The sequence below is a fragment of the Kogia breviceps genome, chromosome 7, assembly GCF_026419965.1.
Source record: "Kogia breviceps isolate mKogBre1 chromosome 7, mKogBre1 haplotype 1, whole genome shotgun sequence".
Classification (NCBI taxonomy): domain Eukaryota; kingdom Metazoa; phylum Chordata; class Mammalia; order Artiodactyla; family Physeteridae; genus Kogia; species Kogia breviceps.
This window is the reverse complement of record NC_081316.1, coordinates 42,617,886-42,633,163: the sequence shown is the minus strand read 5'-3', so window position 1 is coordinate 42,633,163 and position 15,278 is coordinate 42,617,886. Positions and strand designations below refer to the sequence as shown.

The 15,278-nt window shown below is 39.1% G+C and overlaps 1 protein-coding gene across 1 annotated transcript; it reads right to left on the bottom strand.

Annotated features, from left to right (window-relative positions):
* Window positions 1-9,810: 9,810 nt before the first annotated feature.
* PTH (parathyroid hormone) lies at window positions 9,811-14,322 on the bottom strand. The gene is made up of 3 exons (XM_059070684.2): window positions 14,204-14,322; window positions 12,193-12,283; window positions 9,811-12,073 (listed from the first exon to the last, which is right to left on the bottom strand). The coding sequence occupies exons 2-3, from the start codon at window positions 12,276-12,278 to the stop codon at window positions 11,812-11,814; spliced, it is 348 nt and encodes a 115-aa protein (XP_058926667.1). The 5' UTR covers window positions 12,279-12,283; window positions 14,204-14,322; the 3' UTR covers window positions 9,811-11,811.
* Between the last annotated feature and the right edge of the window lie 956 nt (window positions 14,323-15,278).

The following is a 15,278-nucleotide window of genomic DNA, read 5'->3' as shown; positions in this document are numbered from 1 at the left end:
GAGATATTAACTGTTACAACCACTGTGGAAAATAGGTTAGCATCTCCTAGAAAAGTTGAACATGCAATTCCATTTCTAGGTACGTATCCTAAGGAAACTCTTACAGTTGTAAAAGACATCTAAAAGAACGCTCATTGTCAGTAATAGCTCAAAACTGAAAACAACCCAGATATCCATTAAGAATAAATGCATAAATAAACTGAAGTATACTTTACAATGAAATACTACACAATTAAAATAACTACAGCTACATGCATCAATAGAGATGAATCTCACAAGTGAAAAGAACAGAATGCAAAATACTAAATATGGTAAATTTGGACATTTTGTCCACAACCAGACAAAAAATTTTTAAGATATACACACACAGAATATTTTATATATATATATAAAAACTGTGATAGAGATGTCACCAAAACCTGTGCTTTCCTAGTATACAGTTGTCACTGGGAAGTATCTAGCCAGCCAGAGACTACATTTTTCAACTGCCCCACCCCACCCCACTTTAAAATATTAGGTATGGTTGCATGACTATAATTAATGAAATAGGAAGAGATGATGTCACCTTTCCAGGCCTGGCCAGTAAAAACTTCCCACATGGCATTCCTACCTTTTCCACATACAGTTATCTAGAGAGGAGACAACCTTAGGGCTACCATGGTAGAAGTTGTGTCTCTGGCTACCCTATTGAATTGTTCACCTGCCCAGTAATATAACATTCCAGTAATATTATGTGAATAAGAAAGAAACTTCTATTTAATTTAGGTGGTTATATATTTGGGATCTATTTTTTACAGCAATTTGCTCACCCTAACTAATTCAGAAATGAGTACCTTTAAATGACTGGTAAAAATCTAAAAATATGGAGCAGGGGCTTAACCATAGTGGATGGTGAGAAAATAGGTGCCACAGGCTGGAAAGACAGAGCCTATGCTATGCAATATATTTGAAATATATATATGCATATATATATGCATATATTTGAAATATATATATTAGACTATCCAATCTAACCAAGGAATATTGACTTTCTATAAAGAAAAGCAAAAGAATAATGATAACATAAAAATAAGGAAGTGAGGATGAAGGGGATATGAACAGGGAAGAGCTTACAGGAATTTCTGAGGTACTAGCAATATTCTATTTCACAATCTGAATAATTAGTCATGGGTGTTTTTTCCTTAAAAAATCTACATATATGTACAACAAATTTTTAAAAATAAATTTATTTATTTACATATTTATTTTTGGCTGTGTTGGGTCTTCGTTGCTGCGCGTGGGCTTTCTCTAGTTGTGGCAAGCGGAGGCTACTCTTCGTTGTGGTGCATGGGCTTCTTATAGTGGTGGCTTCTCTTGTGGAGCATGGGCTCTAGGCACAGCTCGGACTTCAGTAGTTGTGGTGCACAGGCTCAGTAGTTGTGGCTCGCAGGTTCTAGAGCGCAGGCTTAGTCGTTGTGGCATACAGGCTTAGTTGCTCCGCGGCATGTGGGATCCTCCCGGACCAGGGTTGAAACCTGTGTCCCCTGCGTTGGAAGGCAGATTCCCAACCACTGCACCACCTGGGAAGTCCTGTACAATAAATTTTGTATGTACAATAAATTTTACTATTTTAAAAAGTAAAAACACGTCAATATCAAGTAGATTTTATTCCAGGCATGCAAAAATATTTAATTTATTACATTAATGGACTAAAAGTGAAAAGTTACATAGTTTTGGAGAAACAGCATTTTATAAAGTTCTTTTATAATTTCAAAAGAACCCTTAGAAAACTAGTTATAGAAGGGAATGTCATCAATATGTTAAAAACCATTCTCTTGTTGAGAAATTACATACACGTCCCCATTAAGGTCCAGAATACGAAAAGGAAACCCAGTAACATCATTCATTAGCATAGTACTGAGGTGCCAGATACTACTATAAGAAATGAAAAAAAAAAAGTGTAATCACAGGGAGAAAAGAGATAAAAGTGTCATTATTTGAGATTATATGATCATCTACATAGAAAAGCAAATGTAAACAAAATATAAGCTATTAGAATTAATAAGACAGTTCAGCAAGTTTGTTGGTTATAAGAGAAAATTAGGAAAATGAACAATGTTCCTCTATACCAAAAATAACCAATTAAAAAATATAAACATTTAGATACCTTTCACAATAAACCATGCAGAATTTAGCAATTAACAAAGGATACATAAGATTTTTCTAGAGAAAATGTTTAAACTCTATTTAAAAGGTATTAAAGTAGGTCAGAATAAGTGAAAAGGTTTACTATGTTGATGAATATGACGATATGATAAAGATGACAATTCTTCCTAAAATTAACATAATTTTAATACAATCCCAATCAAAATTGCAGCTGGATTTTTTTAGAAGAGAACACAACAAACTCAGAGTAAATATTGAATGGTAGAATAAAGGTCTATAAAAAAGGATATGTGTGTGTGTGTGTGTGTGTGTGTGTGTGTGTGTGTGTGTGTACTTTATACTGCAAGAACAAATACATCAATATAACAGAATAAACACACAGAGCTCAAAAATAAACCTATGTTAGTAACATCAGCAAGATGGTGGAAGAGGAAGTCCTAGGCTTTGGTTCCTCACAGAAACACTGATTTAGCAATAATATACAGAGCAAAATACCTTTATGAGAAGTCTAGGATCCAGTTAAGAAGTTGCAGCACCCCAGAAAAGCACAAAACTAACAACAGCCATATTGAAATGATGGCCACGGCAGAAAAACTCAGAAAAGAATCAACACATTTCACTTGCCTGAACTATTTCCAAGATCCCTCTTTGACATTCTGCAAACATAACTTGTTTCTCCTGTCTTAAGCATCAGGACAGTCTCTTCTCTTGTCCCCAGTTTCTTGGTTTTTTTTTTTTTTTTTTTTCAGTACACGGGCCTCTCACTGTTGTGGCCTCTCCCGTTGCGGAGCACAGGCACCCGACGCGCAGGCTCAGCAGCCATGGCTCACGGGCCCAGCTGCTCTGCGGCATGTGGGATCTTCCCGGACCGGGGCACGAACCCGTGTCCCCTGCATCGGCAGGCGGACTCTCAACCACTGGCCACCAGGGAAGCCCGTCCCCAGTTTCTTGACATCTCCTAGATCCAGAGGATCCAGACCAGCATGACCCTGGAGAAACTGGTGACTGAGATCTAAGTGATGATGTCTGTGCTGAGATTCTATGTGAAAATGACTCTAGCTCTGGTTATAGCCAGTGACTTCCTCTTATTCTCTTAATGACCTGCAGAGCATTGAATATGGGTAGGTTCAGACAAGACAACCAGAGAATGCCAAAACATTTATCTCTGCTTCTTGCGTGCTGGGGTCATCCTGCTTCACCTCTGGCTGACATTATAAGGAGGTGGAAGTTGGAGAAACACTGGAACTGGCTGTGGTTGTTTGCAGGGATTCTGCATATCATGATTGCCCTTTCCTGGTATCTTCAGGTCTGGGGTTCTGGGTTGTGAGCCTCAGGAGGAGACATTAAGTCACTGCCAGTACAGAAAACCAGGACTATTCTCCACGTGAACTCAAACTTACAGAGGTGAGGATTTTTCTGGACTGGAACCTGAAAGATATTTTATTTATTTATTTATTTATTTTTAAAAATTTATTTATTTATTATTTATGTCTGTGTTGGGTCTTCATTTCTGTGCGAGGGGTTTCTCTAGTTGTGGCAAGTGGGAGCCACTCTTCATCGCGGTGTGCAGGCCTCTCACTATTGCAGCCTCTGTTGTTGCGGAGCACAGGCTCCAGACGCACAGGCTCAGCAGTTGTGGCTCACGGGCCCAGTTGCTCTGCGGCATGTGGGATCTTCCCAAACCAGGGCTCGAACCCGTGTCCCCTGCATTGGCAGGCAGATTCTCAACCACCGCACCACCAGGGAAGCCCAGCCATTTTATTTTTCAATGCCTTTGATGGTTTTCATTTATACATCTTCACGAATATTGAGTTGGCCAAAAAGTTCGTTCAGTTAGTGAATATACTGTTCAAAAAGTTCTTGGTGAGAATGAAAAATGTGTCTTACCTTGCAGTCTCCTGTGCCCACCCTTTTTCCCTGGGATCTCAAGAGAAGGTGAAAATGTACAACCCATGAAGATCTGTGCCAAGAATGCTACAGATGTTGTAATTTGGCCACAGTCCTTTCAAAGAGATATGTGATGTCTTGTCCCCAAAGAAGAGCATATAGGGTGCCCCCAAGCTTTCCTGATATTACCAGGAATGTATATGATTGAGAAAACTACCTAAGAATTACAAAAACAAATAATTGATTTTAAAACCTAACTTAATTCTACATACTGGGCTTTGCTCAGGATGATGTTGAACTAGACCCAGGAGGCTCACAGTTTAAGGTGTTGACCTAAAATAAACTTAGTTATTTCCCCAACAAAAGAAAAAGAAAGTTTATTTAGGATAAACAAAGAATTACAATTCAGGGTCTGCAACCATGGAGAGCAATATGTAAGTCCTCACATAGCAAGGGAAGGAGAACTCTTTCACAGAAGGCAAAAGGATGCTGGGAGGGCTATAATAAACAAACAGTCCAGGGCTTTTCATTGGCTGAGTTGTTGCCAGGAAAGAAGAGGAGGTCTTTCTTCTTCCAGTTGGGTCCTACTTTGGTAGCAGGGCATGAGCGCTCCCTCTTCTGGTTTCCTGACTACTTGAGTTTCTGTTTATTAATTTTTTACATTTCCCTCTTTTAATCAAGATCTTTCTATGAAAGTATCACTGATCGAGTCAGGTTTTCTCATTTCAGCAGCTCCCTGTCCCTCAATGCCAGGAAGGACTCTTCCTGGGTATAACGTCTCACATCAGAGGGAAAGAACACAGAGTGGAAACCTACTGAAGTCACATTTGAGTAACAAGGAGGGTAAGAGAGAGAACTCCCAGGGACTTTTAATTTAAAGTTTATATATTATCAAGATATTAGGCATTGTAGATCACCTGAAGCATTATGTCATCATCAACGGTTTGGCAGACAAACTTCCAACAGGCCTGGTCTAGATATCTTTGGAAAGCTATCTCATCAGATATTGTCTGCTTCAATTCCAGGAAATCTTTACTTTCAGGTCACTAGATAATGTGCAGGTCCAGTCAGTGTTTGGTGTTTTCTTTAGGTGTGTCACATGTTCTCAGAGTCTATTCCCTGGAGTTTGGCAGCACAGGATTAGTTTGCAGTACCTGATAGGGGCCTTTCCAGCAAGGTTGAAGAGAGTCTTTCTGGAGGTGCATTTTCCAATAGACAAAATCCCCAGTTTGCAGGGTAGGATGCTTAAGGTCTTCCTCTCCTGAGAATGCACTGTGAAAAGATTGCTCTATCAAACATAGTTATTTGTAGTAGAAACAATTAGACCTTTGCAATATTGGAGTATCTTTCCTTTCATCTCTTGTGGGTCAAAAGAGGCAGGAACCAAGTACACTGGGTATCCTCTGACTGTCCCAAAGGGTGAGAGTTTATGAGTTCCAAAAGAGGTAGATCTGAGATTTAGAAGGGCCACCAGCAATACTTTTGGCCAAGGTATTTGGAAGGCCTCTACAAATTTTGTCTATTGACTCAATAATGCTGTGTACCTTCAACTAAACCAGAGGACTGAAGGTGATAAACACATTGAAATTGTTGTAAAACCAGCCAAACAGAGCAGACTGGTTGAAGTACATGAACAGTAAAAATGGGTTCCTTGATCATTATGAAGTTTAAGAGGAGTTCCCCAGGTAAGGATAATCATATCCAAAAGGACTTTAGCCACAGAACAGGCAGTAGTCCATCAGTCCAGTGTGAAAGCATATAGACCATGACTAAAACATATGTATATCCATGAGATGGAGGAGGTTGTATGAAACCCATTGGCCAGAACTCAAATGGTCCATGAGGCAGTTTAAAATGTCTGAGAGCAGTACAAACAGGCTTCCTGGGTTATATTTAGAATAAGTGGGACAAGTGAGGTAGGCACTATTTTGTGACTTTGTTCATGTTTCTCCACCAATATTGACTCATGAATGCTATCATTTTATGAATAGACCAGTGGTTTAATGCATGTACAGTGGTTAGCAATGGGATTTTTAGAGTTTTTGGTAGGACTAGAATGTTATTTGGTTTGAATCAGAGCTTTCTCTTTTTTTCAAACCAACAATTGTGAATTTTCAACCTTGTTTTATCTTTTCTGAGGCCAACTGTTGGGCTTCTCTAGCCAGTTTTTCTAACTCATCATTTGGGGAAATATCTCTTTGGACCATGACAGAGGTCTGATTGCTCTTGGTTCCTTTAAGGGCAGCATTCCTTGTGGAAATTCCAGGAGTCAAGTTTAGGATGCCCTGGAATCTTGGGACTTCCCTTGTAGTCCAGTGGGTAAGACTCCGAGCTCCCAATGCAGGGGGCCTGGGTTTGATCCCTGGTCGGGGAACTAGATCCCGCATGCATGCCACTACTAAGAGTCCGCATGCCGCAACTAAGAAGCCCGCATGCTGCAACTAAAAGATCCCGCGTGCCACAGCTAAGACCTGGCGCAGTCAAAGTAAATTTAAAAATAAATAGAATGCTCTGGAATCTTAATAACAGCTAAAGTGGTGGGTAAAAGCGTGACATCCAACAATTCCTGAACAAAGGGACTATTTAAAATTTTATATCTGCTGGAAGAGAGGAAGCCACATTGCATGTAAAACATTCCAAAATCATGAACTACTCTGAAAGCAAATCTGTTATCAGTATATATATTGAAGTTTTGCCCTTGACTAAAGTACAAGCCTGTGTAACAGTGTATCATTCAGGCTGTTGGGCCAAAGTAGTCATAGGTATAGATGCTGCCTCATCAGTATCAAAAGGAGTTGCAATCGACTAAACAGCACAGTATTTGCCATTGTCACCTTTTAAATAAGAACCATTAGTGAACCATGAAAAGCCAGTGTTACCCAGAGGAATTGACTGTAGATTATCACCAGGAATCAGGAGGTGATCCATCAGTGTTAGGCAGTCATGAGAGATGTCATTGGAGATGGTGGGAAGGAGAGTACCAGGATTAAAGTTATTACACTGTAAAAGAGTTACGTGAGGAGTGGTTAACAAAAGGGCTTCATAGGAGTTGAGGGGGCTCACTGAGAAAGTTGAGTGCGATGAGAATTGGGGAGGCCTTCTACTGCATGAGGTATAAAAATGGGTAATGGGGGGCTTCCCTGGTGGCGCAGTGGTTGAGAGTCCGCCTGCCGATGCAGGGGACACGGGTTTGTGTCCTGGTCTGGGAGGATCCCACATGCCACGGAGCGGCTGGGCCCATGAGTCATGGCCACTGAGCCTGTGCGTCCGGAGCCTGTGCTCTGCAATGGGAGAGGCCACAACAGTGAGAGAACTGCGTACAGCAAAAACAAAAAAAACATGGGTAATGGGAATCCCACAATAACTTTCTTGGTGGCCTTAACCAAAAGGACAGAGACAGTAATTGTTCTAAGGCAAGAAGGGTATCTCCGTGCCACAGGGTCCAGTTATTGGCTATAATACCCTATGGGTCAATGGTGGTCCCAGTGTTTTTGGGTGAGTACCCCCAAGGCATTCCCTTCCTTTTCATATACAAAAGGAAAAAGAGAATTTGATAACTGGGATGTCCAAACACAGGCAGGTTCATCAAACTCTCCTTTAAGGTCTTAAAAGCTATGTTGTCTGGTTCTTCCCATCAAATTGGATTGGAGTTGTTATTGCTTAGTAAAACATACAGAGTTTTGGCCATAAAAGAGAAATTTAGAATTCAATTTTGGCAACAAACAACTAGCAGTTGGCACTTAGTTTTGGGTTTTTGGAAACTTAGGACACCACAAAGTCTATCTGGATCTGAGTGTGGCCCTTGTTCTGATATCAGATGCCCTAAATATGGGTTTGGGCAAACTGAATTTTTTCCTTGACAATGTTATGTCTCTTTAAGGCTAAAAGCTTTGACATATGGATGCTGTCTTCCGGTGAAGAGGCCTTGAGAAGGAGAGCACAGAGATTTCTTTCACATGTTACAACAAAATAGAACTTCTAGGCAACTTTTTATCACCTGGATAAGCCTTCAGGGTTTGCGAGAAATAAGTAAGGGCTGAGGCATTACTGCCCATATGGATTGTTTTTCTTCCCAAGTGAAGTAAAAAAGGTATTGGCTAGGGGACTTCCCTGGTGGTGCAGTGGTTAAGAATCTGCCTGCCAACGCAGGGGACCTGGGTTCAATCCCTGGTCTGGGAAGAACCCATATGCCGCGGATCAACTAAGCCCGTGCACCACAACTACTGAGCCTGCACTCTAGAGCCTACAAGCCACAACTACTGAGCTCACATGTTGCAACTACTGAAGCTCATGCACTCTAGTGCCTGTGTGCTGCAACTACTGAGCCTGTATGCTGCAACTACTGAAGTCCACACGCCTGGAGCCTGTGCTTCACGACAAGAGATGCCACCGCAATGAGAAGCCCACGCATTGCAATGAAGAGTAGCTCCCTCTCACCGCAACTAGAGAAAGCCCGCGCACAGCAACAAAGACCCAACGCAGCCAAAAATTAAAAAAAAAAAAAAGGTATTGGCTAGTTTCATCAACTGGAATACTAAAGAATGTACTGCATAAATCAATTACAGTAAAGAAATTGCTTCCAGTGGGAGTGGATATTTGTAATGGATATTAGGAACAACAGGGTGTTGAGGGATAACAAGGTTGTTTATTGCTCAAAGGTCTTGAACAAGCATCCACCCTTGGCCCTTAGGTTTTCTCACTAGCAAAATGGGAGTATTGCAGGGGCTACTGCAAGGGATAATGATGCCTTGGCCCTTGTAATCTTCTATTATGGGCTTTATGCTTTGAAGAGATTCTTTCCTATAGAATATTGATTAATTCTGAGCAGAGGTTTTGAGAGATCTATTTGAATCTTGATGGGAGTTGTGCTGTGAATTTTGCCAATATCAGTTGGAGATTTTGCCCATAACAAAGATGGTAGCTGAATCGATAGGGACAAATTATCAGTGTTTCCAGAATCAGCTCTAGAATCATTAGAGATGGAGCAAATAAAAGATGTCAAGGGGTTATTTAATTCACCTGGTTTGTTACTTCAATGACTACTCTCAAGTTCTAGAATTATTTCCATCTTTACAATTCTTTCTTTCTTTATTTTTTTTGCCATACTGTGTGGCTTTTGGGATCTTTGTTTCCTGACCAAGGCCCTTGGCAGTGAAAGCATGGAGTCCTAACCACTGGACTGCCCGGGAATTCCCTTTATGATTTTTTTTTCTCCCTTTGGAAGTAAGCAATTCCAGCATAATACTTCTCTAAGAAGTTTCAGCCTGATAGATGGATGGGGTTGAGGAACTAAGAAGAAAAGGTATGTATCTCTCAAAGAGCCAAACAAAAGGAAATAGGTTCAGGGACAGGTATCTCTTGAGGTTGATTAGAGATCCCCAGTATTTGAACTGTTTTAGTACTTCGAGGCAGGGGCTATTTCATAGTAGTGGAGTCAAGCACCGAGAGTGTGGCTCTCGTGTCAGTTAGGACTGGAAGAGATTCATACTCAATCTGGAGAGACGTTTCTCCAAGCAGATTAAGAGGGATGATTGGGAAGAGCCCCTATAGTTTCTCAGAGCCCCATCATTGAGAATTGGGAGGACGTTGCAAAGGCTTGTAAGAGGGCTGAAGGTGCCTAAAGCACTTAAAGGTATGACAATCTCTTTTCCAGTGTCCTAGCTTTTTGCAATAATAGCAGAAACTAGGAGGGTTTTGTTTTTGTTTAGCGGTTTTTCTTTGCTGGAGTTGAAGACTTTTAGTGTGGTTTTTTTGGTTTTGTTTTTTGGGGGTTTTTTTGGCCACTCCACACAGCTTGTGGGATCTTAGTTCCCTGACCAGGATCGAACCTGGGCCGTGGCAGTGGAAGTGTGGAGTCCTAACCACTGGACAGCCAGGGAATTCCCTAGTGGTCTTTCTTTTGGGTGAATCATCTAGAGTGCAAGAGAGCAAGTTTGTCAGATTAACTAAGTCTGGAGTGGACATATTTTCCCATTCCATCTTGATCCTTTTTACTAGAAGGGAAAGGTCCTGGTTCAGCCCATTAATAAACATAGAGTTAACAGCTACCCAGGTGGAATGAACATCTGAAGGAAGACCAGAATTTTCTTTAAAAGTAATCTGAAGTCAATTGTAATAGTCATGAACAGATTCATCTGATTTTTTTGTGCAAACCTAAATTTTGCTGCAATCGACAGGCTTTGGAAAAGGCCTAGGAGTTGCTCCATGAAGTTGCCTAGCAACTGTCCAAGGTTGATCGTATAATAAGTTAGCAAGCTGGTCTCCCAGTTGTGATTCTAGAGACTTTCAGGATTTTCCCAATTAGCAGTTTTCATGCAGTGCTGGGCCGGTCCTTTACCAACAAGCATGTGAACTAACTGATTTAAATCAGAGAAACAAGGTTGACAAGTTTGAAAGACTATATTAAATTCCTCAGCAAATCTGTGAAGATCTTTGGTTACTTTGGGAAAATATTTGACTGTGGCTCGCAGTTTAGCTTTAGTCCAGGGAATATAAGAAATTCAGGGTTTAGCCTCTGGATCCTCAAAAGGCTTAATTTTAAGGGGACAGGTTCTGATAAGTTCAGAGGAAAAAGGAGTGGGGAGGGTTTCAAAGAAATATGAGAGTTCAGCGAGAGAATTAGTAAGGGGGAGCTGAGGGTGTGGAGGAGGTGTGGGTATAGAAGTATAGAAGGGAAGGAGGAAGATGGCGCCCGAGGTGAAGCCTGAGCATAAGGAGCCAAGGAAGAGGAGAATGAGGCTTGCGAAGCCGTTTCATCTTTCTTTGCTTGTTTGCCTCAGTTAATCTTAAAATCCTATTTTGCAGAGAGGCAATTCTAGGGTCCTGGTGATAGTTGGAGGCCTCAAAATACCAATCAAAATAGGCATTTCATTCAGTTTTGGAAATCTTAGAGCTATGGTAGTCCAATTTGGTATTAAGAAAATTGAGTCTGGAGATTTCAAAAGTTCCCCCATAAAGCCTGTTGATATTCTAAATTGTCTTTGGTTAAGTCAGTCCATTTTTTTATTTTTTCATTTTTTGCGGTACATGGGCCTCTCACTGTTGTGGCCTCGGAGCACAGGCTCCAGACGTGCAGGCTCAGCGGCCATGGCTTACGGGCCCAGCCGTTCCGCGGCATGTGGGACCCTCCCGGACCGGGGCACGAACCTGTGTCCCCTGCATTGGCAGGCAGACTCTCAACCACTGCGCCACCAGGGAAGTCCAGTCCATTTTTTTAAAATACATGTGAGGAAGGACAAATGAACAAAGTTATATTCTATTAAACACAAAAATTCTATTCCTTGCAATTTGGGGTCCAGACTAGGAATATGACCAGTGGCATTTCATTTCCTTTCCTGCAGTGAAGAGGACAAGAGTAACTAGCTAGTGATAATTCGGGGACCTGGTACTTTGATAATATTTAAAGGATAATTTCAAAATATCAGAATGTTAGACATAGGGTTAAAAAAATTTTTGTGTTGTTCTTCTTAGTCACAATCAATTTAAACATACTGGTGTTACTCATAACCAAAAGATATTTTTATAACAAGGAAGAAATACTTAACTTCATTCATTTAGAATCAATAGAAATAGAATCATTAAAAGAGCTCTCAGATGAATAAAAGTAAAATCAAAATAATCAATTAAAATTGCTGCTATCACAGCCAGCAATAGATTACACATAAAGTTTGGTAATATTAGAAATATTGGCACTTAATCTTAATAGAGCTTGAAAACATTAGCAGCATGTAATGTTGTTGCCCTATGCTGTCTAGAACAGTGCTCTGATCATATCTGTTTTTACTGGGGTTTAGCTTTAATTAATACATCCACATCAGCTTTGTCTGCTTCTCCAAGACTTTTTTGATGGCTCTCAACCAGGACATTGTCTTCCTTTTTTCGGGGTCTCTGGGAACTACCATCTCTGTAAGCTATAGAAGTTCCGAGAGCAACAAAGTTGTGCACGTCCTGCAACTTCTTACGCAGCCATTCCACTCTTTCCATGGAGCTCAGATGCTTGCCCAGGTTATGCATAAACTGTATTTCACTCACAGATCTCTTCCTAGAGGGAACAGAATCAAAGAGGATCACTCCATTAGCTCCCCTCTTCCAAATCATAAAGCCAAGCTTAAAAATCCAATTCCCATGCCCTCACCGTGCAGAACAGGCTATGGTACTTACTTAACAGACTTCCCTTCCAATCTTGCAAGAAAACAAACCGCGAACACGACAACCATTACTTTAACCATGTCTTTTGCAAACATCATCTTCACTAAAAGAAAAAGCAGAATGGAGGCATTTAAAATATTTTAAATATTCCAAACTATACAATTAAATTTATAGTAATTTATATTTATAATCATACAACTTTGTACAGAGTGTGACAGTAACGAATTGGATTGTTTTTCATGAGAGACTTTTGGAATCAGCCTCTTTATTTTACAGTATTTATAAGTATATATTATATATACAGATAACTAGTATATATTATGTATACACACAATTTGACTTAGAAATTAGACAGATTAGCTTTACCTTCTTAGGTATCTTTTTGAGAGTTCTTGTGCAAGTTTTAATATATGAATTTAAGCTACATGAAGAATGAAAAACTTTACTGTTTAGAATTTCCTCCCACATTTTGTGTTATGACTAAACACACAAGAAGCTTGAAAATGGCTACTTCTTATTTATTTATTTATTTATTTATTTATTTATTTATTTATTTATTTATTATTTTGGCTGTGCCGGGTCTTAGTTGCAGCATGCAGGATCCTTGTTGCAGCATGTGGGATCTTTAGTTGCGGCATGCGTGCAGGATCTAGTTCCCCGACCAGGGATCCAACCTGGGCCCCCTGCATTGGGAGCATGGAGTCTTACCAACTGGACCAACAGGGAAGTCCCTACTTCTTTTAATTAGGTAAATTGTCAACAGTGTTTGTTGACTTAGCAAATCTGTTTTTCATAAGCAAACTTCCTTTCAACGCAATGACAAACATAAATGCCAAATGAATAGGCTCTGATTTAGAGATTTTTACTAAATTAATACACACTTCTCCTACCATTAAAAAGAGTGTGTCAAAGCATTTAAACAGCATCTAATTAATTACTTGGTTATATGAATTTAGAGCTTTGACTCCATATAAAATGCTTGTCTGTATCTTATCTTTTCAGCTTATTTTATTAACAATTTTGTTTGAGTATAAGTTTTAGTACTTTCCTCTTTCACTTTTAAGCTTTTCATCTCAAAATAGAAAAGTCTTACTGTAATCTGCATTTCAACAATTGCAAAGCCTTTTATCATAGACGTGCCTTTTCTTAATACTTAATCTTCTCCGTTTTAACATACACATAGGGTGGCTATTACTCATATTTTAAAGGGAAACTGCATCATTTAGAAGTAGCATAAGGAGCATTATAATCTTCTATATTTATTTTCACTGTGCAATATAAAGCTATTGAAGGAGAAACAAATGAATATTCTTCATTTTTGGTTTGTGTTCGAAACAATCATTGTAGCCAGAGGACAGAAGCTTTGGTGTCCTATTCTAGCTTTGTCACATTCACCTAATGCCTCTGCCTTGCTTCCTTGTTCTTAATAGAGGGATGAAGTTCTTACAAGAATGTCATTTAAAAAGCTGAAAAATGGTTGTAAAACATCCTTAAAATTCATGTACAGTTTTCAGAATAGAAAATTAGAAAAGGCTTTATGTAAAGGGAATAAATATTCAGCAGTAAAACTGAGTTTCTCCAACTATAGTACACAGATTGAGCTCTCTATGAGGATATTCTGGAGGAAAAATGGAATTTTAACTCAGAGAAATAAATTTACATTGATTATTTAAATCAGAATTATTCATTTCTCATTAGGCTGTTTTACTTCAAAATTTTAATAAGATACCATTAAAGCACATCATGCCAAATTTTATTTTTCATGTAATTTCAGATGAGTTTATAAAAAGCAAGGCCTCTCAAAAGACTTTAATCACAAAAATAAACGATTTAACAATATTTTAGTAGCATAAATTTATTTTTTATTGCAACATTTTTATATTAAATATCATTCAAACCCTCCCTTAACATTTTACCTTCAACGAGCAGCATGACATTGTAGACATAGGTACACATTAAATAATTGCCTGATCATAAAAAGGAACTCATATGAAATTTAAAAGAGAAAAGAAAGATTACTCACCACACAATGTCTTAGGACACGATCTTCTTTCAGGTGTATTAGCAGCTGATGCTTTCTCAAAGTTGAGTAAACCTGAGAAAGCTGATGGATTGAGTTGTAGACCCTTAAATGTGACTTTTATATATAGGTCTTCCACACACCAAGAGAAGCTTTTTTATTGTTACGGATGACGTCACTCCCAATTCTCTGAATTTTAACTATAGGATCAGAGCAGCACACACACTCCCATGGGGCGGTGCTCATTCCTCTTAAATTTTAGATAATTGGATATTAAAAGGAAAACAGTGTGGGGCTGGGAAAAGGATTTATGCAAAGATTTCTAACAAATAGTGAATTGTAATTCTGACTGGATTAGTGAATTTATATTACAAAAAAGACTGACTTCAGAGATTTATGGTAAAGTCATCACTTATTTGAAAGTAAAATCTGAAAATAAGTACATTTCTTATAACCATAATATTGGCACAATTATTATGAGGATTATAATGAATCATATTATATTATGCTTACCTTACAAGCCATATTCAACCAATCCATATCATTCCTGATCATCTTTCAAAAAAATAGGTATAGTGCTTTTCTTAAAGGAAGTGTTAAAAATGTTTTGAGAATATGCTCTTAGTACATAATTAATTTGAAAGGCTTCAAAAGTGAAATTATTTTAAAATTCATTTAACTTACATTTTATCTCTTTTTATTTTAATTTGCAATAAAAACATTTGAAAAGCAGTAACTGTATGCCAGACTTTACATATATCATCCCACTAAGTCTTCACAGCAATCCTTTAAAGTAAATACTATTATCTTCACATGAGGAAACTACGGTTTGGAAAATAAAGAAGATGGAGTTCAACAAAGGTCTTTATGATTCCAGAGCTATTTTAATTCTTACTACCTCAGTTTCCCCTTAGAAATGTAGCCCTTCTTTGAACCCCAGTCTTCATGACTCTAATTTGCCTAACCCTTTGCAGACTCTTTGCCGGGACTTGGGGTTCCCAAGTCCCCAACATTTCTCATGTTCCCCACCTGGTGATGGAATGCCTGCTCCAAAACCTAATAGAGGCAAGATGCCACC

Bases quoted from the DNA above. Each gene is read 5' to 3' on its own strand.
- PTH (XM_059070684.2), bottom strand. From the start codon at position 12,278: ATGATGTTTGCAAAAGACATGGTTAAAGTAATGGTTGTCGTGTTCGCG. The intron at 12,074-12,192 runs GTAAGTACCATA...TGTTCCCTCTAG, and splicing joins TTGGAAGGGAAGTCTGTTAA to GAAGAGATCTGTGAGTGAAA.